Raw genomic sequence first — 15,666 nt, forward strand, 5'->3', positions numbered from 1 at the left:
TATTCCACTCCTTAATTGTGATGGCTTGTGTTTGCAACACAAGGACTGTATTTTTACTGAGCCTAGTGGATTGTACATTTGCAATAGCTGCTTCCCCATTTATTTATTTGTTTTTCCTTTTAAACAGATAAATTACTAGATAAGGGGAGCAGAACCCCCTCCCTCCAAAAAAACCCCACCCCGATCCCAGTCCCAAACCCAAACCCTTCAGTCCCCTCAGAGAAATAACATCAGAGGGCAACGTCGTCGTGCTTTGGGGGTGTCTTTGTGGGGGGGCTCGCCGAGGTGATGCTGACGGTCTCGGTGCAGCGGCTGTGGGAGGAGAAGAACCTGGAGGTGGGTCTGTTGGGGGGCTGCAAATCCGGCCGGGGGGATGCACGAGCCCTCCCCTCCAGCTGCTTCTCCGGCCCATGGAGATGGCCTCCCACTGGTCCCGGGGGGTCCCCCACCCTGTATCCCCCCCACCCCGGGGGTTATTTCCTAGTGGGCAGGCAGGGGAGAGAGGAGGGGGCATTTCCTGGGTGCATTTTTCCTGTTGTTTTAGGATTGCCGGGAGCTGGATCATTTCTGTGTCTATGTGCATCATCGAGTTTGTTGTGTATTTAATAAATATCGGATTTAAATGCTGCTGCTTTTTTTTTGTTTGTTTTGTTTTTGTTTCATTTTTCCTCCTTTCTCTCTATCTTTTCTTTTTGTTGTTGTTGTTTTCGCTTTGTTTTTGGTTTCGCAGCTGCCCTCGTGGTGCTGCCGCGTGGTTACTCGTCCTCCTCCCGGTTGGCGTAGATGCCGGCTTCCCAGCGCAGCGCCAGGGCACTCTTCCTGCGGTTCACTCTGGTGGCCTCCAGGACCTGGTTTGGGGAGAGAAAGGGAGAAGACACCCGTCACTCAGCCGCCCTGTCCCCGTGTTGGGGTGCCCCTCCTCTGCAAACCGGGGCGCCGCATGCCATGAAGCGCTTGCTGATGTGACGGAGGGAGGGGGGGGCGCACCCGCTGGAGCCTGTGAGATGCTCACCATGGCGCATCGCCCCTGTAGGCGAAATTAGGCAGCCCCCCCCAAACCCTTGCATCTTCTTCTCGTGGTCTTTGGCTTTGCAGCAGCCCAGACACTGTGGCTGAAGCACTGCTGGAGTGAAAAAAACACTCTGTGAACATGGGGAAGGGGCCCGACACGAGGAGGACCTGCGTGGTCTGCTACGAGATGGGCCCTGGCACAGCTGCATGTTCTTCATACACAAGCACACACACATATACACACACACGTGTATAAAAAATACTTACAGTCTGTGTATTACATATATATGTGCACACACATGCATGTACAGAAGCAATTATTTTAGGTAGGAAGGTTTTAATATGTGTTCCAACAAGGTGAAAGGAATAATTCAGACCAGACCAAATGGTGTCAGCACATACGTGATGTGCTGCTCTGAAAATAATGGACAACAGAGGAGTATGACAAAAGGAGATTTGGGGCCTTCCTGCAGAAGCACACAGCAATGTTATTTCCTGACCAACACTGAGTAACAGCCCCATGATCAAACTACAGAGCTGTCAGTGTCCACTGCACTCAGTGGGTTTTAAATCGGCCCCCCCAGAGAAGACATTTTGAAATATTTAAAGTAGTAAAAACAAATGAACAAAAAACAACAAGAACAGCAAAAACACGTTCACTGAACTAATGTTTGCCACCCCAGGTCCTCATCGCTTCCTGAAAGTTACTCAGCACCATCTATGACTGCAGGGGAGTAACTGGCCTTTTGAGAAAGGGAGATGCCATTTTACTCTGTTGTGTAGAAAGCCAGATGTGGTGAAGTCTCAGGTCTTGGCAGGAATAAAAATAATCAACTAAAGACTAAATAAACTGTTCTTTCAGTTTGTGATAAGCTGTGGCTGGACCAGTACACAGGTGCTAGGGGCTCTGCTTACAGGAACAAGAACACTTCTTCATTTACGCTAAAGCCCAAACCTCCATTTGGGTCCTGAAGGTGAGGTCAATTGTGTCCACTTTCTTATTTCCTTTATTATTTTCTTGCCTTTATTAGTGCATTTTTTCCTTGATTGTTTAGAGTATGACTATGAACAAGCCAAAGAGCTAAAGGCAAAATCCATCCACCAGAGACAAGTATGAGCCAAGTCTCCATCTGCTTCTTAGCACTGACCAGGGCTACAAATCTGGTCCACGTCCACTGGAGGGATTTATTGCTGAGATTTTGCTCAAACTCAGGTCTCCTCTTTGCAGAACCACCATCAGAAGTGGAAAACAGCGTTGAGCAGTTTTTGTTTCACCCACTAGAGGGCAACTGTGCCCACAAACCTAACGATTCATCCAAAAATCAGTGAAAAAATCCGAGACATCAGCCTGCAAGCACCGTGCTGAAACTACTCCAGCTGCAAGGCTGAGGACTGGAGGTTTCACCTACATGCCTGGGATATTGAATGCCCGAACCAAGGAAAGACAACCCAAGCTGAGTTTCTGAACAACACAGAAAATAAAACTGGGATGTGCTATTAGGGCATCATCTTCTCATCTTCTCAGAATAGAAAAATACAGAGGCCGCTCGAGGTTTAGCAATGAAAGGTGAAAAAAAATAATGTTATTTTTTCAGGTAGCAACAGGAAAGTACTATGAGACAAGAGACTATTGAAGCAAGGACAGGATAACGAGTAAAGAAAACAGAAAATTGTTGTTTTTCCCCCTGGATAATGGAATAAACATGAAAAAATAGCCAATCCAGCACAAATTTCAAATCAAAACTTCCATTGTCACAGAGTTGTGATATATTTAAGTGAGGTCTTATGAATTTGGCCTGTAGGTTTATGCTAGCTGAAAATAACATGGATTTTATCTACTTGATAACAGTTTCTGGTCAGTGTCTTCCTTGCTGGAAATCATCCAGCTGCAATGGTCTTTGATGGTGCTTGTAACAGTCAGGACCCTGAAGATTTTGGATCAGTCAGCTCGTCATTGTCTTAAGAGACAAGTTAGGGTTTCTTCCTTTTACCACCTGTCTGCAAATGTGCCCAGAAGCCTGTCTTCTTCTGCAGACATCACCAGAACTGTTAGAAGAATTATGTCAGAGACACGGAAGGCAATGAACACAGGCTTACCCTTTGCAGGAAAAAACGTACTGATAGCTGGCGTATTATTAAATACTATATATTTATTAAATACTAAATATGCCTAAATGGGTAGTTAACAGCTAAGGATCCTTTAGAGCAGCAACCCCAGAAGGATCTTTTTAACTTACTGAAAGGAGTGTTTGAACTGCTGTGTCAGTTTTACACCTGCTTGAGAAAACAAGTACACAACTAGAGTTGTCTGAAATTGGTGGCTGAGCTCAAGGAAAGTCACAAAGCAAGCAGTCTGCTTGTCCTTGGGCTGTTGACCTGAGCTGGCCGTGCCCTACTAGTTAGGTCTTGGCAGTCAAAAAAGTAATGTGACATAAGATATCCTATTTGGGAAGGACAACTTGCCTATGAGCTGCATTAACAGAGGAAGAATTTGGAGCACAGCAATTGCCGCAAAGGAAGGACACATACCAAGATACATATACATAAGGTTGTAGAAACCTCTTGGTAAAAAACTGCTGCATTGATCTTGTGGTTACAGCTCTGGAGTCATGCTAAGAACCTCAGAGGGCTCTTTATTGGCAGATTTGATATAAGATAATTTGAGGATTTGAAGAAAAGACTGAAATGGCTACTACCATCAGATGCAAGATTAATTTATCTATCCACCCTAGAGATGGAGACCAATCTGTCATGAATCTCCCTCCAACACACATAATAACTGCTCTCTTACTCGTAATGAGAATAGAAAGCAAAATAAAGCTATGCTTTAGTCCACAGCACCAGCTGGTGCTGAGTGAAACACACTACTGTACAATACAGGCTAATTTTTGTTGTGCAGTGGCAGCAAGTCTGATGTGGAGGTAAAAAAAAAAATCTAGAACTTCATATTTTATTGATTCTTCCCATCTGGACCTGGAGGAACTAAAAGCTGCAAACGAAAGAAAATGCGAAGGTCTGAGTGACTAAATTCTGACAGTTTCATGCAGAAAGATACCTCCAGGGAAGCGCCCCGTGCACAAACAGAAGAACGAAGGCACAAAACAGACTGGTTGCTGCTGCAGATGTGACTGTGCCTGCTCAGGAGCAGAAGACCAAATGTTTTAAAATGAAACCACAGCTACTGAGGGACAAAACACACCTGGTTCTTCAGTACAAAGATATTTGTTGTACTGTACCTACTTAGTGCTAATGCCCGAATATACCAGACCTCTAGTGAGCACAGTGAGCAGCTGAGCATCTGAACCAAAACATGTTTATCTGAAACAAGACAGTAACTGTATTACTGCTGCTGCTCTGTGTTGTAACATAAACTATGTGTCCTCTGCCATAAAATCTAGTATGCTGGTTTTCTATTTTGTAAGCAAAAAATTTTCATTAGTCACTTAAAAAACTAAGTATTACCTTAGTGCAGTTATGACCTAGAGCATGATTAGTACTAAGCAAACTCAGAGTAATGCCCAGTAAATCTGAAAATACTTTCAGTTCTAAGGACAAAAGCAGATGGTTTTAAGGATAAATACAATCTGCATATGAGCAGGCACACAGTTATCAGTGGTCCCTTTACAACTTCAAAAGTGTTTGCGTTAAACACAGGCTTCCCTGCTTCTGCAACATCTTTGCAGGGCTGCTGCCATGCTGAAAAGTCACATCTTCTCTCCAGTCCCCATTCACATGCATTGATTTCCAGCCTTCACCTTGTATTAACCTCCTTTTACAGGGTGGACGTGCAACCTGGGGTACGTTGAATCTACACCTTAACTCCTGCCTCCCACACAACATCAGATCCTCTGACCATTACTGAGCACTCGTGGGCCATAACCCAATTGTTGTGCAGGCACTGTGGGGGAGAAGAGGCCTGGCCTCAGTGTGAAATAGGGTCTCTGGAAGTACACTGCTCCTATACTGATTAATTCCCTATAAATACTCCACACAAAGATCAATCACTGGCTGGTATCAGTGAGATAAAACCCAGAGCAAGCTATTTAACAAATTGGGAAGGACATAGATTTTACTTGTCTTTACTTCCCAGGAGAGATGATGGTCATATACTTGTCTCAAGGCAGCTGATGTGGTAAAGATGTGCTATGAAACACAAGAAGCAGTGAAAAGTTTATGTGTGTAATGCAATGCTGATGCTGGCCAAACGAGTGTCAGTCATTACCAGGATCTGTTTAGATAAGACCCTTAGAGAAGTCCAGATTTACACATACTCCTGCATAAATAATCATAGGCAGTTGAAATGTCCATGTTATTGAGCACATTGTTCCTAAAAACACTGCAAAACTGTATCCTGTATCAACTTCCTCCTCCTAAAATCGTTGCATTTGGAAGAGCCCAGCTTTGCAGGGACAATACCTGTGCACACAACCTGCTAACATGTCAAATGTCACTGAAAATACACTTTTTTTAAGCAGGTCTGTATTTCTTCTAAGCTGAGACCAACACAGATGCTAAGCTGTGGGACTCTCATTAGTTGTCACATCACAAGGCACATGGATGAGAACAGGCTCACAAAATAGACAAAGCTGAGACCGTGCACTCAGATCTGTCTCTCTTCTTCCACTGATGAAAGGTTGGTGTGTGGGTTCCTTACAAAATGCTTAAGATTTTGCTACTGCTACATACCCTGTAATCAGGGATGGAGGAAAGCCACAGCAGTTTCACACAGTGTCTGAGCTTCCCTGGACCCCAGGTCCAGCTTCATCAGCCGAATGGTAACAGGGATCATGGCAAAAAGTTCTTGCTTCACGCCTCAGGAATGCTCCAGTCCTGGGCAACAGCTCCCATCCCTTTAATTGCAACCCCTCCCATGCCAGAAGTTGTAATTAGAATCCGGGGGTAAGAAAACCAGCCACACAAACATTTGTTGATGAGAGATAAGACCCCCACACATATTTGCATCCCGGTTTTGATATGAAACAGCACTGGCACACAGCATGAAAATGCAAACTGCAGCAACATGCACTTGGAACCACCATGCAAGAAGAAGCAAAAGTAAATAAGCAGTTGAAAAGTACCTCGGAAGTAACCTTGCTAGACAGTAATTTACAGGTGTACTGGCAGAAAGGGAAAAGACCAGCATTAGTACATTGAACAAGCATGTTACAACTAGGAAACAAGAACAATATAAAGAAATTGCAAGAACTGGCTCATCCCAGAGTATAGGATTTCAAGCAACTTGGTGTCATAGAAAAAAAAATTAAAATATTAGTCCTTTTTTTTTTTTTAAATGACTTGCTTGGCCAGTCTCAGTCTTGTTTACTGTCAGTGCTTGACTCATTGTTTTGCTGCTGCTTTTTCTCTTTTTCTCACCTGCTGAAGCCTACACATCCTCTTGGGAAGAAACTGCCCACTTGCTGGAGCAGTGAGGTTCTTCCAAGAGCAGATGCTCCTGATTTGCCCTCTGTTTCTGAAAGCCAACTCTTGCAAGCCCCAGCGGGAGCTGCCCTGTTGTAACCACTCAAGCTAGCCATGAAACAGAAGGTGGTGGTGTCTAAGGGAGAGGCAGAGTAGATGTTCTGTTGAAACCACTCTAGCCTTTTGGTACACTGTATGCAGGGAGAAATGAAACCCTACAGACTGCTCCTGTTGGTATGCTCAGAACATGATGGAGAACTTCCACGGACATTAAACCTCTCAAAGACCCCATCCAGGGGACTGGCTAGGGGAAGCAAGGCTCATCACCATGTGCCAGTTCTCATCCTATGCCACAACAGGAGTCCAGCGGACAACCATGTCTTGCTCCAGTGAAGCTGAAGAAGGTTTTTCAATAGCCTCAGCAGGAGAAGGGACCAGAAAGCTTCTGGTGTGCACTGGGAATTCATCTGCTTGTGCTTCAAGTCAGCCTTCCTACTATGTTTTAGCAGAAACGCAACAGGATCCCTGCACATTTCACTCCTTCTGGTTCTCTTGTGCTACTTCATAATATTCACCACTACAGGTTAGGAGTTGCCAGACAAGTATGGTCTGGTATTCACATTACAAACCTCCACTTACTTCCATACACCTAATGAGACTCTGCCTCTAATAAGAGTTACTAGAAAGCACTTTGCTTGGAGCATGAGCTGCTTGCAGCTGGGATCATCCTTCTGACGTCTCTGGGAAGTGCCTGGAGGACTCTGGCCGCTTCAGCAAACACAAAACAAGAACCGCATCCATTTAAGAAGTTTTATATCTCATGCTACGTCTCACTATATTCTGCACCGACTACTCACAGCAATAATGAGTATGAAGGAGAAACATCTTGTGCATTGTTGGTAAACAGGCTGTGCAATGTATGCACCTGAATTTTGGGACTTCCAGCTATGAAATTCATAGCTCCTCTTACTATTGCCTCCAGTAAAGAACATGTTAATTGGGTTGAACTCTACTGTAGCAATAAGTGAAATGCAGGTGCCCATTTCCCAGACTGAAATTCTGGCCAATTTTCATTTTTTATTTGTGTGGGAGAAAGACAACAACTCCAGTGGGAAACAGCATGCTGCACACTCAAGGATCCAAGTTAATTTTTGAGATGTTCCCAGTCTGGTTCTCCAAGTGACTGCTTGTAAGGAATTTACCCACTTACACTGAATCCCAAGCACGTTGGGACTGGACTTTGGGAGTCTATAAACAAAGGCATCGATACAGATCTGACCCATTAAGTTCAAAGAGCTGCTACAATAACCCAGTGGAAGGTCTTGATGGTGTGCAAGTTAAAATAACCTGGCAGCTGCCTACTGCTCTTACTATTAATTTAATTAACTTAATGAATTAAAATGATTTTTTTTTAGTTGCCTTTGATATTTGCACTGAGACTCTCTCTTCCACCCCAGTAGCACTCATCCTTCCATTTCCATCATGCTGACCCTTACAATGTGTTAAAACCCTTAAACATCTGCAAGGTGATCTGACCAGATTCTAGGGAAACACACATTTTTGTTCTCCAAATCTTGGATCTCATGAATCATGGTCTCTGTCACACAACAGACAGTGAAAAGGCAAGTGCACTTACACTGCTGTCATCCATCCTCTCTCGTCTCTTGGTTTTGTGTGTTTCATAATCCTCCAAAAGGGTCTCCATCAAGTTCTTGGGCCGCTGGGCTCCTGCAGGCTCCTCAGACGGCAGGTCAGGGTGTGAGACAGGGCCTTCTGCAGTGGGGGATGGAGGAGGCTTGATTTTCTCGATCTTTCCTGAAATGACATGGAAAAGGAACAATCTCCTCTAAGGTCAAAGACTCACCAAGTTGTTCCCAAAAGAAGATAGCTGGAGAATCATTTTTAGCAGGGTTTGAGTGAAGAAGCAGTTTGGAATGAAGCTTAGGAAACAACCTGATAAACCAGAATGGTCAAAGGGTTTTAAAACACTCCCCCTCTTCCTGAAATCCACTACATCAAAACATTGCAAAACCTTTCTACAAAACCCAGCAAAAATTACCACATGACACAAGGCAGACTTAACACACAACCACTATTTGCAGGAGGATCTGGCTGGCCTATCTCCTACATGACTCACTTCGGTGATCTGGAAATGTACATAAGATACTGGAAAAATGCAAGATTATTTATTTTCTTCCTCAGACAATACCATGCACTGGATACCACTGTGCAATAAATGTCCAGAGATGGCAGGCTGGCTAAAGAGTGCTGGCTATTTTTCTTCTTCCAGTGCTCTTTACCTGCCTTGTAAGAGCTCAAAGCTCCCTGATGTTACTCTCCCCTAGAATATATCCCACAAGTTACAGATGGCCACAGCAAGGAGGCCACTGCAAGGAGCTGCAGGAGAGCTGAGGGTTGTCCTGGGGGTGGATGCTGGCGGGACAGCATCCTCTGGGGAGGACAGCCTGTGCTTCTCATCACCACACAAGGATCCAGCTGGCAGAAGACTATGCGTCGGTGGCTCCAGGGAGGAGAGCCCTGGGGGGAAGAACGAAGACAACAGGGGCAGGCTGTGGATGTGGGAATGTGGGAATACGGTGTGCGGGTCCTGTCCTGGCTGACAGCAAAAATAAATGAAGGGGTGAAAGGGCCCTTTCTGTTCATGCCAGAAATATGCTCGGCTACAATGCAAAAAAAAAAAAACAATTGCTGAAGCAAAACTGGGTTCCCTTTCCCGTGTCATGACAAATCTTTGAAATAAGACTGTTCAATGGATGGGGAATAAAAAATAAAATAACTATCACTTAAAAAAATCACTACTGAACCCCAAACCGTACAAATAAGTGAAGTAGCTAGAAAGATCATGCAGATTTTCACGAAATTTCCTGTGGCTAGACAAACGAAAAACCAAGCTGCTCCTTCAAAATCCGTAGTTAACAGTAGTAACCGCTAGGGAGCAGCCTTGAAATCTCCTCTAAGAGCCAGCAGTACTTAATGGAAGAAGTGAAACCTGAGTCAGTATTACAAGAAATCCCCTTGTCTGTCTTGTTTCATTTCTGACCAGCGTGGAAAACCCCAGCATCACTAGCTTCTTATTACAGGCTTACTTTAAGCTGTCTGGTGCAGGGATGAGGCTGGGAAATTGAGCACCCCCCAAGCAGAGGGGGTATTTCCATGAGCAACCATCACCCTGCTCGTTATGTCCAGTGGGTAAAAAAAGACTGCTGGAAATGAAAGGCTTGGTTAAGGGACAGGTATCCCATTTTATTATTTCATTCTTGAAATAGTAAGTAACTTCTTGGTTGTCCACCCATCCCCAGGGATACAGACCCATCACAGGCTGCTCAGTCCGACAGACAAGCTTTGTTGAAGCAAACAGCCCTTTCCACTCCATGCCCCTGAAGAATGATGTTAAGAATGGGTTTTGGGGATCCACATTTTAGATGAGAGCTGTTATCTTCAATCAGACCCATCCTACCTGGGCGGAGGGCCCATCCATTTCCACGCTGTGACAGCAACCCTGCAGCAGTGTGCTGCTGTCTGCATCAGCAGTGCCATGGTTCCCTTTTCACAAATAGGGAAGCCAAGGTAGAAACATGCCTTGCCCATAGGAAAACACTGGTTTGTTGGTTTGCATCCACAAGAAATTACCCTTACGCAACCATTTTCTCTGTGTATGTGTATGAATTACACTAAAAACTGGAATTCAGAGCCTCATTTCAACTGCTTTTCACAGAAGAGCAAGTCTCTCCCGTAAGTTTCACCTAAAAATGTGGTGAAAGTGAGTAAGAGGGTGGCAGAGAGAAATCCTACCTGTGCCAACAGTGTCAGAAAGGCTGGCGACTGGCACAGCCAGGGGAAGGCTGTGGTTAGGAGACGGGGCCTGGTGAGGCCTGAGGGCTCTGAGATCCACCACAGACATCCCCACGCGCCTGAGCAGAGCTGGGCTCCAGCGCAGACCTCCTCTGCCAGCTCAGGCTGTGGTAGACATGTTGCTGGGTTCATTTTCTTCTGGCAGATTTCCATCCAGATAAGTGCCGTTCTCAGGCAGTAGGTATGTTCGGCGTAAAAGCATCATAACACACAATGATCACAGGAGCTTTTGACTTTTTTTCTACTTTTGCCTACTGTCTGATCCTCTCAGACACTGCTGGTGGTCCTTGCCCAAATCCACGCTGAGCAATAATGGACCTGTGCTCTCAGCTGAAGGCAACAGGGTCATATTTGTGGGATACCAGCAAAAACTGCAGCCCCCAAGTCACACTCATATGAGGTAACAGTGGGTATCAGCATCCTCCTCCTCCAGGGGAAGGCACTTACCTGTAAAGTTGTGTTTTTCCCCTCTGTTAAAGAAATTCTTTATGTTCTGTGAAAAATATTCTGTGACCTCAGTCCTGGTGGCAGCTGCCCCCAGTGTATGACTTCAGGGATCTACTAGGAATTTTTATTTATCTTTATTTCTTCCCCTATTTTCACCTCTGAGCTGCTGCTATACCCCAGTTGAGTGTCTGAAAGACATCTGGCACCTCTGTGCAAAATAAAAGACCTGGAAGAGCTGGGGATGGGTCAGCTCCATCCTAGCCTGCAGACTCCCAAGGAGCAAGAGGGGTTTTGAAGAAGGTGACTTAACCACCCCTCAGAGATGATGAGTGTCCAAGCATTTTCTGCAACCTGAGGAAGGTTGGTCTGCTGCAGAAGTAGGAAGTTGTGACAGAATAGTACTGGGAACAAGGGCCTGAGCCACTAGTAAGTGACTGACTGGTACCAAGGACCAGCATACATGTTAACTAGGGTACAAAGGAGATGAGAAGAATCAGACTTTGTCCAGATAAAAATGACTGTTTTACAGAGGCTGTTGGCATTTTTAAGATATCTACACAGCACAGAAAACTTTTTGACAGAAAGTACTTCAGCAAGATTGCTCATTTTAGAAAACGAGTCTGTGCTGATGTCAGGGGATACCTCAAATATCTACAAAAATACTACCCCTGTAATGTGGAGCCTCATTACCTCTCCAGCCGAAAGGTGGTCTTTGATCTTGAACACCAACTGAGCAACATGAATATGCAAACACAAACAAGCAAACAGAAAAAAAAATGAAAAAAAGAAAAAAGAAAAAAAAATGCACACTGCTTTAAGATCCTTTCACTTCATGTACATTCTCCACTAGGGAAGATATAAGAAAGCAAATGACAAATGAGCTGGGCTAGTAGGCTGCTAAGGCACTCCTGGAGATGGCCTGTCCAGAGGATGAGCACGCTAGAGAATCCTTGCAGAAGGGAATGATGAACTTTTCCTTCTCCATACTGGTGTTCATGAAACTGCAAGGAATCAGCATCTACCATGATCTCACAGGCTGCGCTTCTGCTCAGGCATTTCTCAAAATTCTCCTTTTAAAAAGGGGATCATGCACATGTATGACTCCTATTCCTACTCTTTGCACCTATAACTGGCATTATTAACTTTGCAATGGCCACAAACATAAAAAATATCTTGCTCCAGAGTTTTTGCTTCTCCTCCCACTCTACAAAAAGTCTCTCCAGGCTGAGGTTGAACCTGAGAAATTTCCTTTAGTGTAGGTATTTATTGGTGAAAAAAGAGAGTGGAAAATTGTTTTCAGGCTGAAATGGCTCCTCTGACAGAGGCTTACACTCCACAGCTGTTACTCAGGAGAAGAAAGCCAGACAGACAGCATGCCCAGCATTCCTCACCATGTGGAGGGAAGAGTTACCCTGACATTAAAAGATCCATGATCACTCGCATTCATAAACTGCAGTTTCCCTCTGGGCTTTTGCCTTCCTGAAAGCCTTCCATTCAGCTCATAAACTGGGAATGACAGAAGATGGCTAATTAGTGGGGAGCTCTCCCAGGTTGATGTGCAGATGGGGCCGAGCTCCTACACAGGAGACCAAGGAGTGCAGCACTGCCTTGTGCCTCATTCAGCAATGATTTGGTCGCAAACATCAAAGAGGGAAACGTGGCAGCTTCATGACAGCTTCCTCCAGGCATGGCTTCTCATGCTAGGGATTTCCCCCTCCCTTGTCATGAGACAGCAAACATTCTCTCCGACTGAAAAGCCTCCACTGAGCCCAGCCCCCTCACATAACGATTTTTACAACTCAAAGATAAACTTCCTTTGCTGAACAGGATTATGACAGACAGGCACCGTACATGCTAAAATGCAAATTTTTCATAGTCCAAGTAATTCTAATAAAAAGGATGTGGTCATTACATCATCATATGCAAACTGGAACCCCTCATGTCGCACACTCATCACCCTGTTCTAACGAGCTATCAAACAGCCCAGCTGATTGCCCGGGAGGGACGGTGAACCTCCTGCATTTGGTAGGAGAAAACCACTGGAGTGCTATGCAGCTGCTCACCCTTTCCATGTTCCACCTTAAAGCAAAACAACGCAGGAACTGTTGAAATTGAAATACAGTTTCACAAATATTTTGGGATTCACAGTGTCTCTACTTTTAGCCAGGCATTTTTTTATTGTCATTTTTTTTGGCCAGGAGTTCACATAGGTTCTTCCCTTCACCACTCTGACATGACTCTGCAGAAGATCTTGTCCTGTGTACGCATTACCCATAGACATCATTCTGCTAAACAGGTCTGTGTCTTGCTCCAGTGCTCTGAGATGAGTTAAAAGGCAGCTTTGAAACAGCCTTTAAGGATACTTGTTACCAGCACAAAGGTTTATTGCTGGGGTCCCTGTGGGCTTGTGCTGAGTGGCTGTCAGATGCCAAGTGTGGTCTCACCCTCATTTCCATGAAGTTGTATGTCAGGGTGGCAAAACAGCCTGTTTGCTACCTAAAGTAATTAGCAGTTATTTCACACAAACACCCACGTGAATCGTGTTAATCTTCCACACTCAGTCAAAATAGCAGTTCAGTTCACTGCTGTCAATTTTTGCTGGTTTGTGTTTCTCTTACTGCACAGTGGCAGCTCCAGGCAGGGAAGAGGAGAAGGAGCAGTAAGCAACCAGGGAGTCCTAGCAAAGCTGCTCTACCCACTCACTGCCAAACAGCAACTTGGGGGGTAGGTCATTTTTAATCAACTTAGTTACTGCACCTCCTCAAAAGATTTCTGGTGAGTTTATGCCTCCCCACTCAAGGGTTAATAACAGATTTGACAAGTTCTGACTTGACCCCCTAGTTTCTCTCTGCCAAGGCACCCTGAAGATGCTAATTCTCTGGCAAAGACAATTTGAAGACAGAAGTGCCTCCGTTCCTTCAATTATTTTTTTTCCCACAACGAACTAGATGTTCAGATTACAGCATCATACATGCTCTAGAACATATTCCTCATTATACCCATCTATACCATACTTTTCAGCTCCGTAAATCACCTCTGTAACTGTCAGGAGTGAAATATTACAGCCAGATTTTGTTGCCTCTGCTGAATCTCCTTTTGCTGCTATTATTGTAAATACTGAAAAGGTGCTGTAAAATATTAAAACAGAAGTTGCTGCAATCTTCCATGGGTTTGCGTGGTATTCTTTCTAATTATTTTTGAGGATATCTGCAAGCTTTACTTGTAACACAGCCGGCTAACGGCACAGCAAGGACAAGGTGAGCTGAAGGTACTCACCCTGCATTGCCAAGGATGTTGAGCTAGTTTACAGCAGCTGAGAGCTCTGCGGAGGCACATCCACTGTTTAAAAAGCAGTGGAAGTTGAAGATTTGAGAAAGTCTTAGACAACGCTCTTTTTTGTTCTTTTGATCCATGACATCATTGCACACATTTATCTTTTTCCTAGAAATTAATCCTTTGCCTTGTCACCAGCTGCAAACTGCAGTAATTTGAGTCATTGGCAAATACATCCCAATTTTCTTTCCTGAACATACGGCAGTTGGACATTTAAAGAAAACTGTCTGGAATGATTCATTACAAATATAAATTTATATTCTCATTAAAATGTAATTTACAAAGAGCATTTTAACATCAGAGAAAAAGTAAATGCCTTGTTGTGTAGAGAAATAAGAACTACCAGAAGTATACTGTTTTCCCAGATGCTCTGTTAAAACAAGCATTAGTGTCAGCAGCCCTTCCAAAATCACTTGTGAGGAAAACGCAACCAACCATTATCGGCCTCATTTCAAGCACTTGAGCTACAGAACAACTGCTGTTTTGAGTTGTCTTGAGCTACAGAAAACTGCTGTTTTTCAAAGTGGTCACGAGCACACCTTTACAGAACGAGGACTTCTACTAGCTGAGGACCATGGTGCCATGTCTCTTACACCTTGTCAGATATTGCTCAAAACACACAATTTTTGGAGACTCCTTATCAAAAAAATTTGTTCTACAGGAGTAATAATCCAAAGAATTTATCACTCCAAAGAATTTATCAGCATCTGCTACGTTTTTTTTCGTGGTTTTTTTTTTTTTTTTTTTTTTTGGCAAGAAACAGGGGTTAAAATCTTCTTCACAGAAAAAAACAAAAACGAGTATTAGCTATTTACATGCTGTGTAACACTCCCAAATTCAAACTCAAATTGGGTAATGGACTCAATCCAGACCTTTTTGAAGTCTTCAATAGCTTTCAAAAGAAAAGAATCATCCTGCACAAGTTTTGGAAGCATTACTGAGGCAGTCAATGATTAATGGAAATAAGGATGAAATTTAAGCACTCTGGGTAAAATTAATGCTTCTTCACAATGACCGTGGTTAATAAAAACTTCTAAGTGCTTGCAAAGCATATGTAAATCTATACTCATAAAAATCACTACACAGAAATTAGCTTGGCATGTGTTTCTGTTTTTTTTTTTTTTTTTTTCTCCAGTTTTTATGATATATTAAGGAGTCATGAGTGCTTAATTTTTATTTTTGCAAGGGGGAAGGGAGAGAGATTTACACTGTAACTGCTGTGAATGCAAGCCACCATAAGGAACCAGAAGCTGATGAGGCAGAAGAGGACTTCTACTGAACTTATTAAACACTTTGTTTGTGACACCTGTTTAATTCAGTGATGAATGACATCAAATGAAATGTATGGCACTGCAAAGTTCTGGAGATCTTTTAACGATATAACGTTCTCTATGAAAGCCAAGTAATACCTGACAATAGACAGCAAAACACGCAAAAAGAAACCCAATGCAAAATCTGTAGATCTCAACAATCTTAGCACTTTCCTAGTGACTTGCAAGAAAACCGAAAGTCTGTTCAAACAGGCCTTGTATGCTCATCTTTCAAATAGCCACATAGCTGCAGTAAATGCTGCAATCCGTCCTC

General features: G+C 43.8%; 1 protein-coding gene across 13 annotated transcripts in view; it reads right to left on the reverse strand.

Annotated features, from left to right (window-relative positions):
- Positions 1-524: 524 nt before the first annotated feature.
- PALM2AKAP2 (PALM2 and AKAP2 fusion) overlaps positions 525-15,666 on the reverse strand; it is a 257,880-nt gene continuing 242,738 nt past the window's right edge. For 9 of the 13 annotated variants that reach the window (XM_068666542.1, XM_068666540.1, XM_068666545.1 and 6 more), the window contains 3 exons: positions 8,066-8,244; positions 6,090-6,128; positions 525-848 (listed from right to left, as the gene is read on the reverse strand). In XM_068666542.1, the coding sequence (XP_068522643.1) occupies positions 756-848; positions 6,090-6,128; positions 8,066-8,244 (311 nt within the window). In that variant the 3' untranslated portion in view covers positions 525-755. The remainder of the gene's footprint in view (positions 849-6,089; positions 6,129-8,065; positions 8,245-15,666) is intronic. The other 4 variants (XM_068666541.1, XM_068666546.1, XM_068666544.1 and 1 more) reach the window with 1 other exon arrangement.

Source organism: Anas acuta, chromosome Z (assembly GCF_963932015.1).
Source record: "Anas acuta chromosome Z, bAnaAcu1.1, whole genome shotgun sequence".
Taxonomy (NCBI): domain Eukaryota; kingdom Metazoa; phylum Chordata; class Aves; order Anseriformes; family Anatidae; genus Anas; species Anas acuta.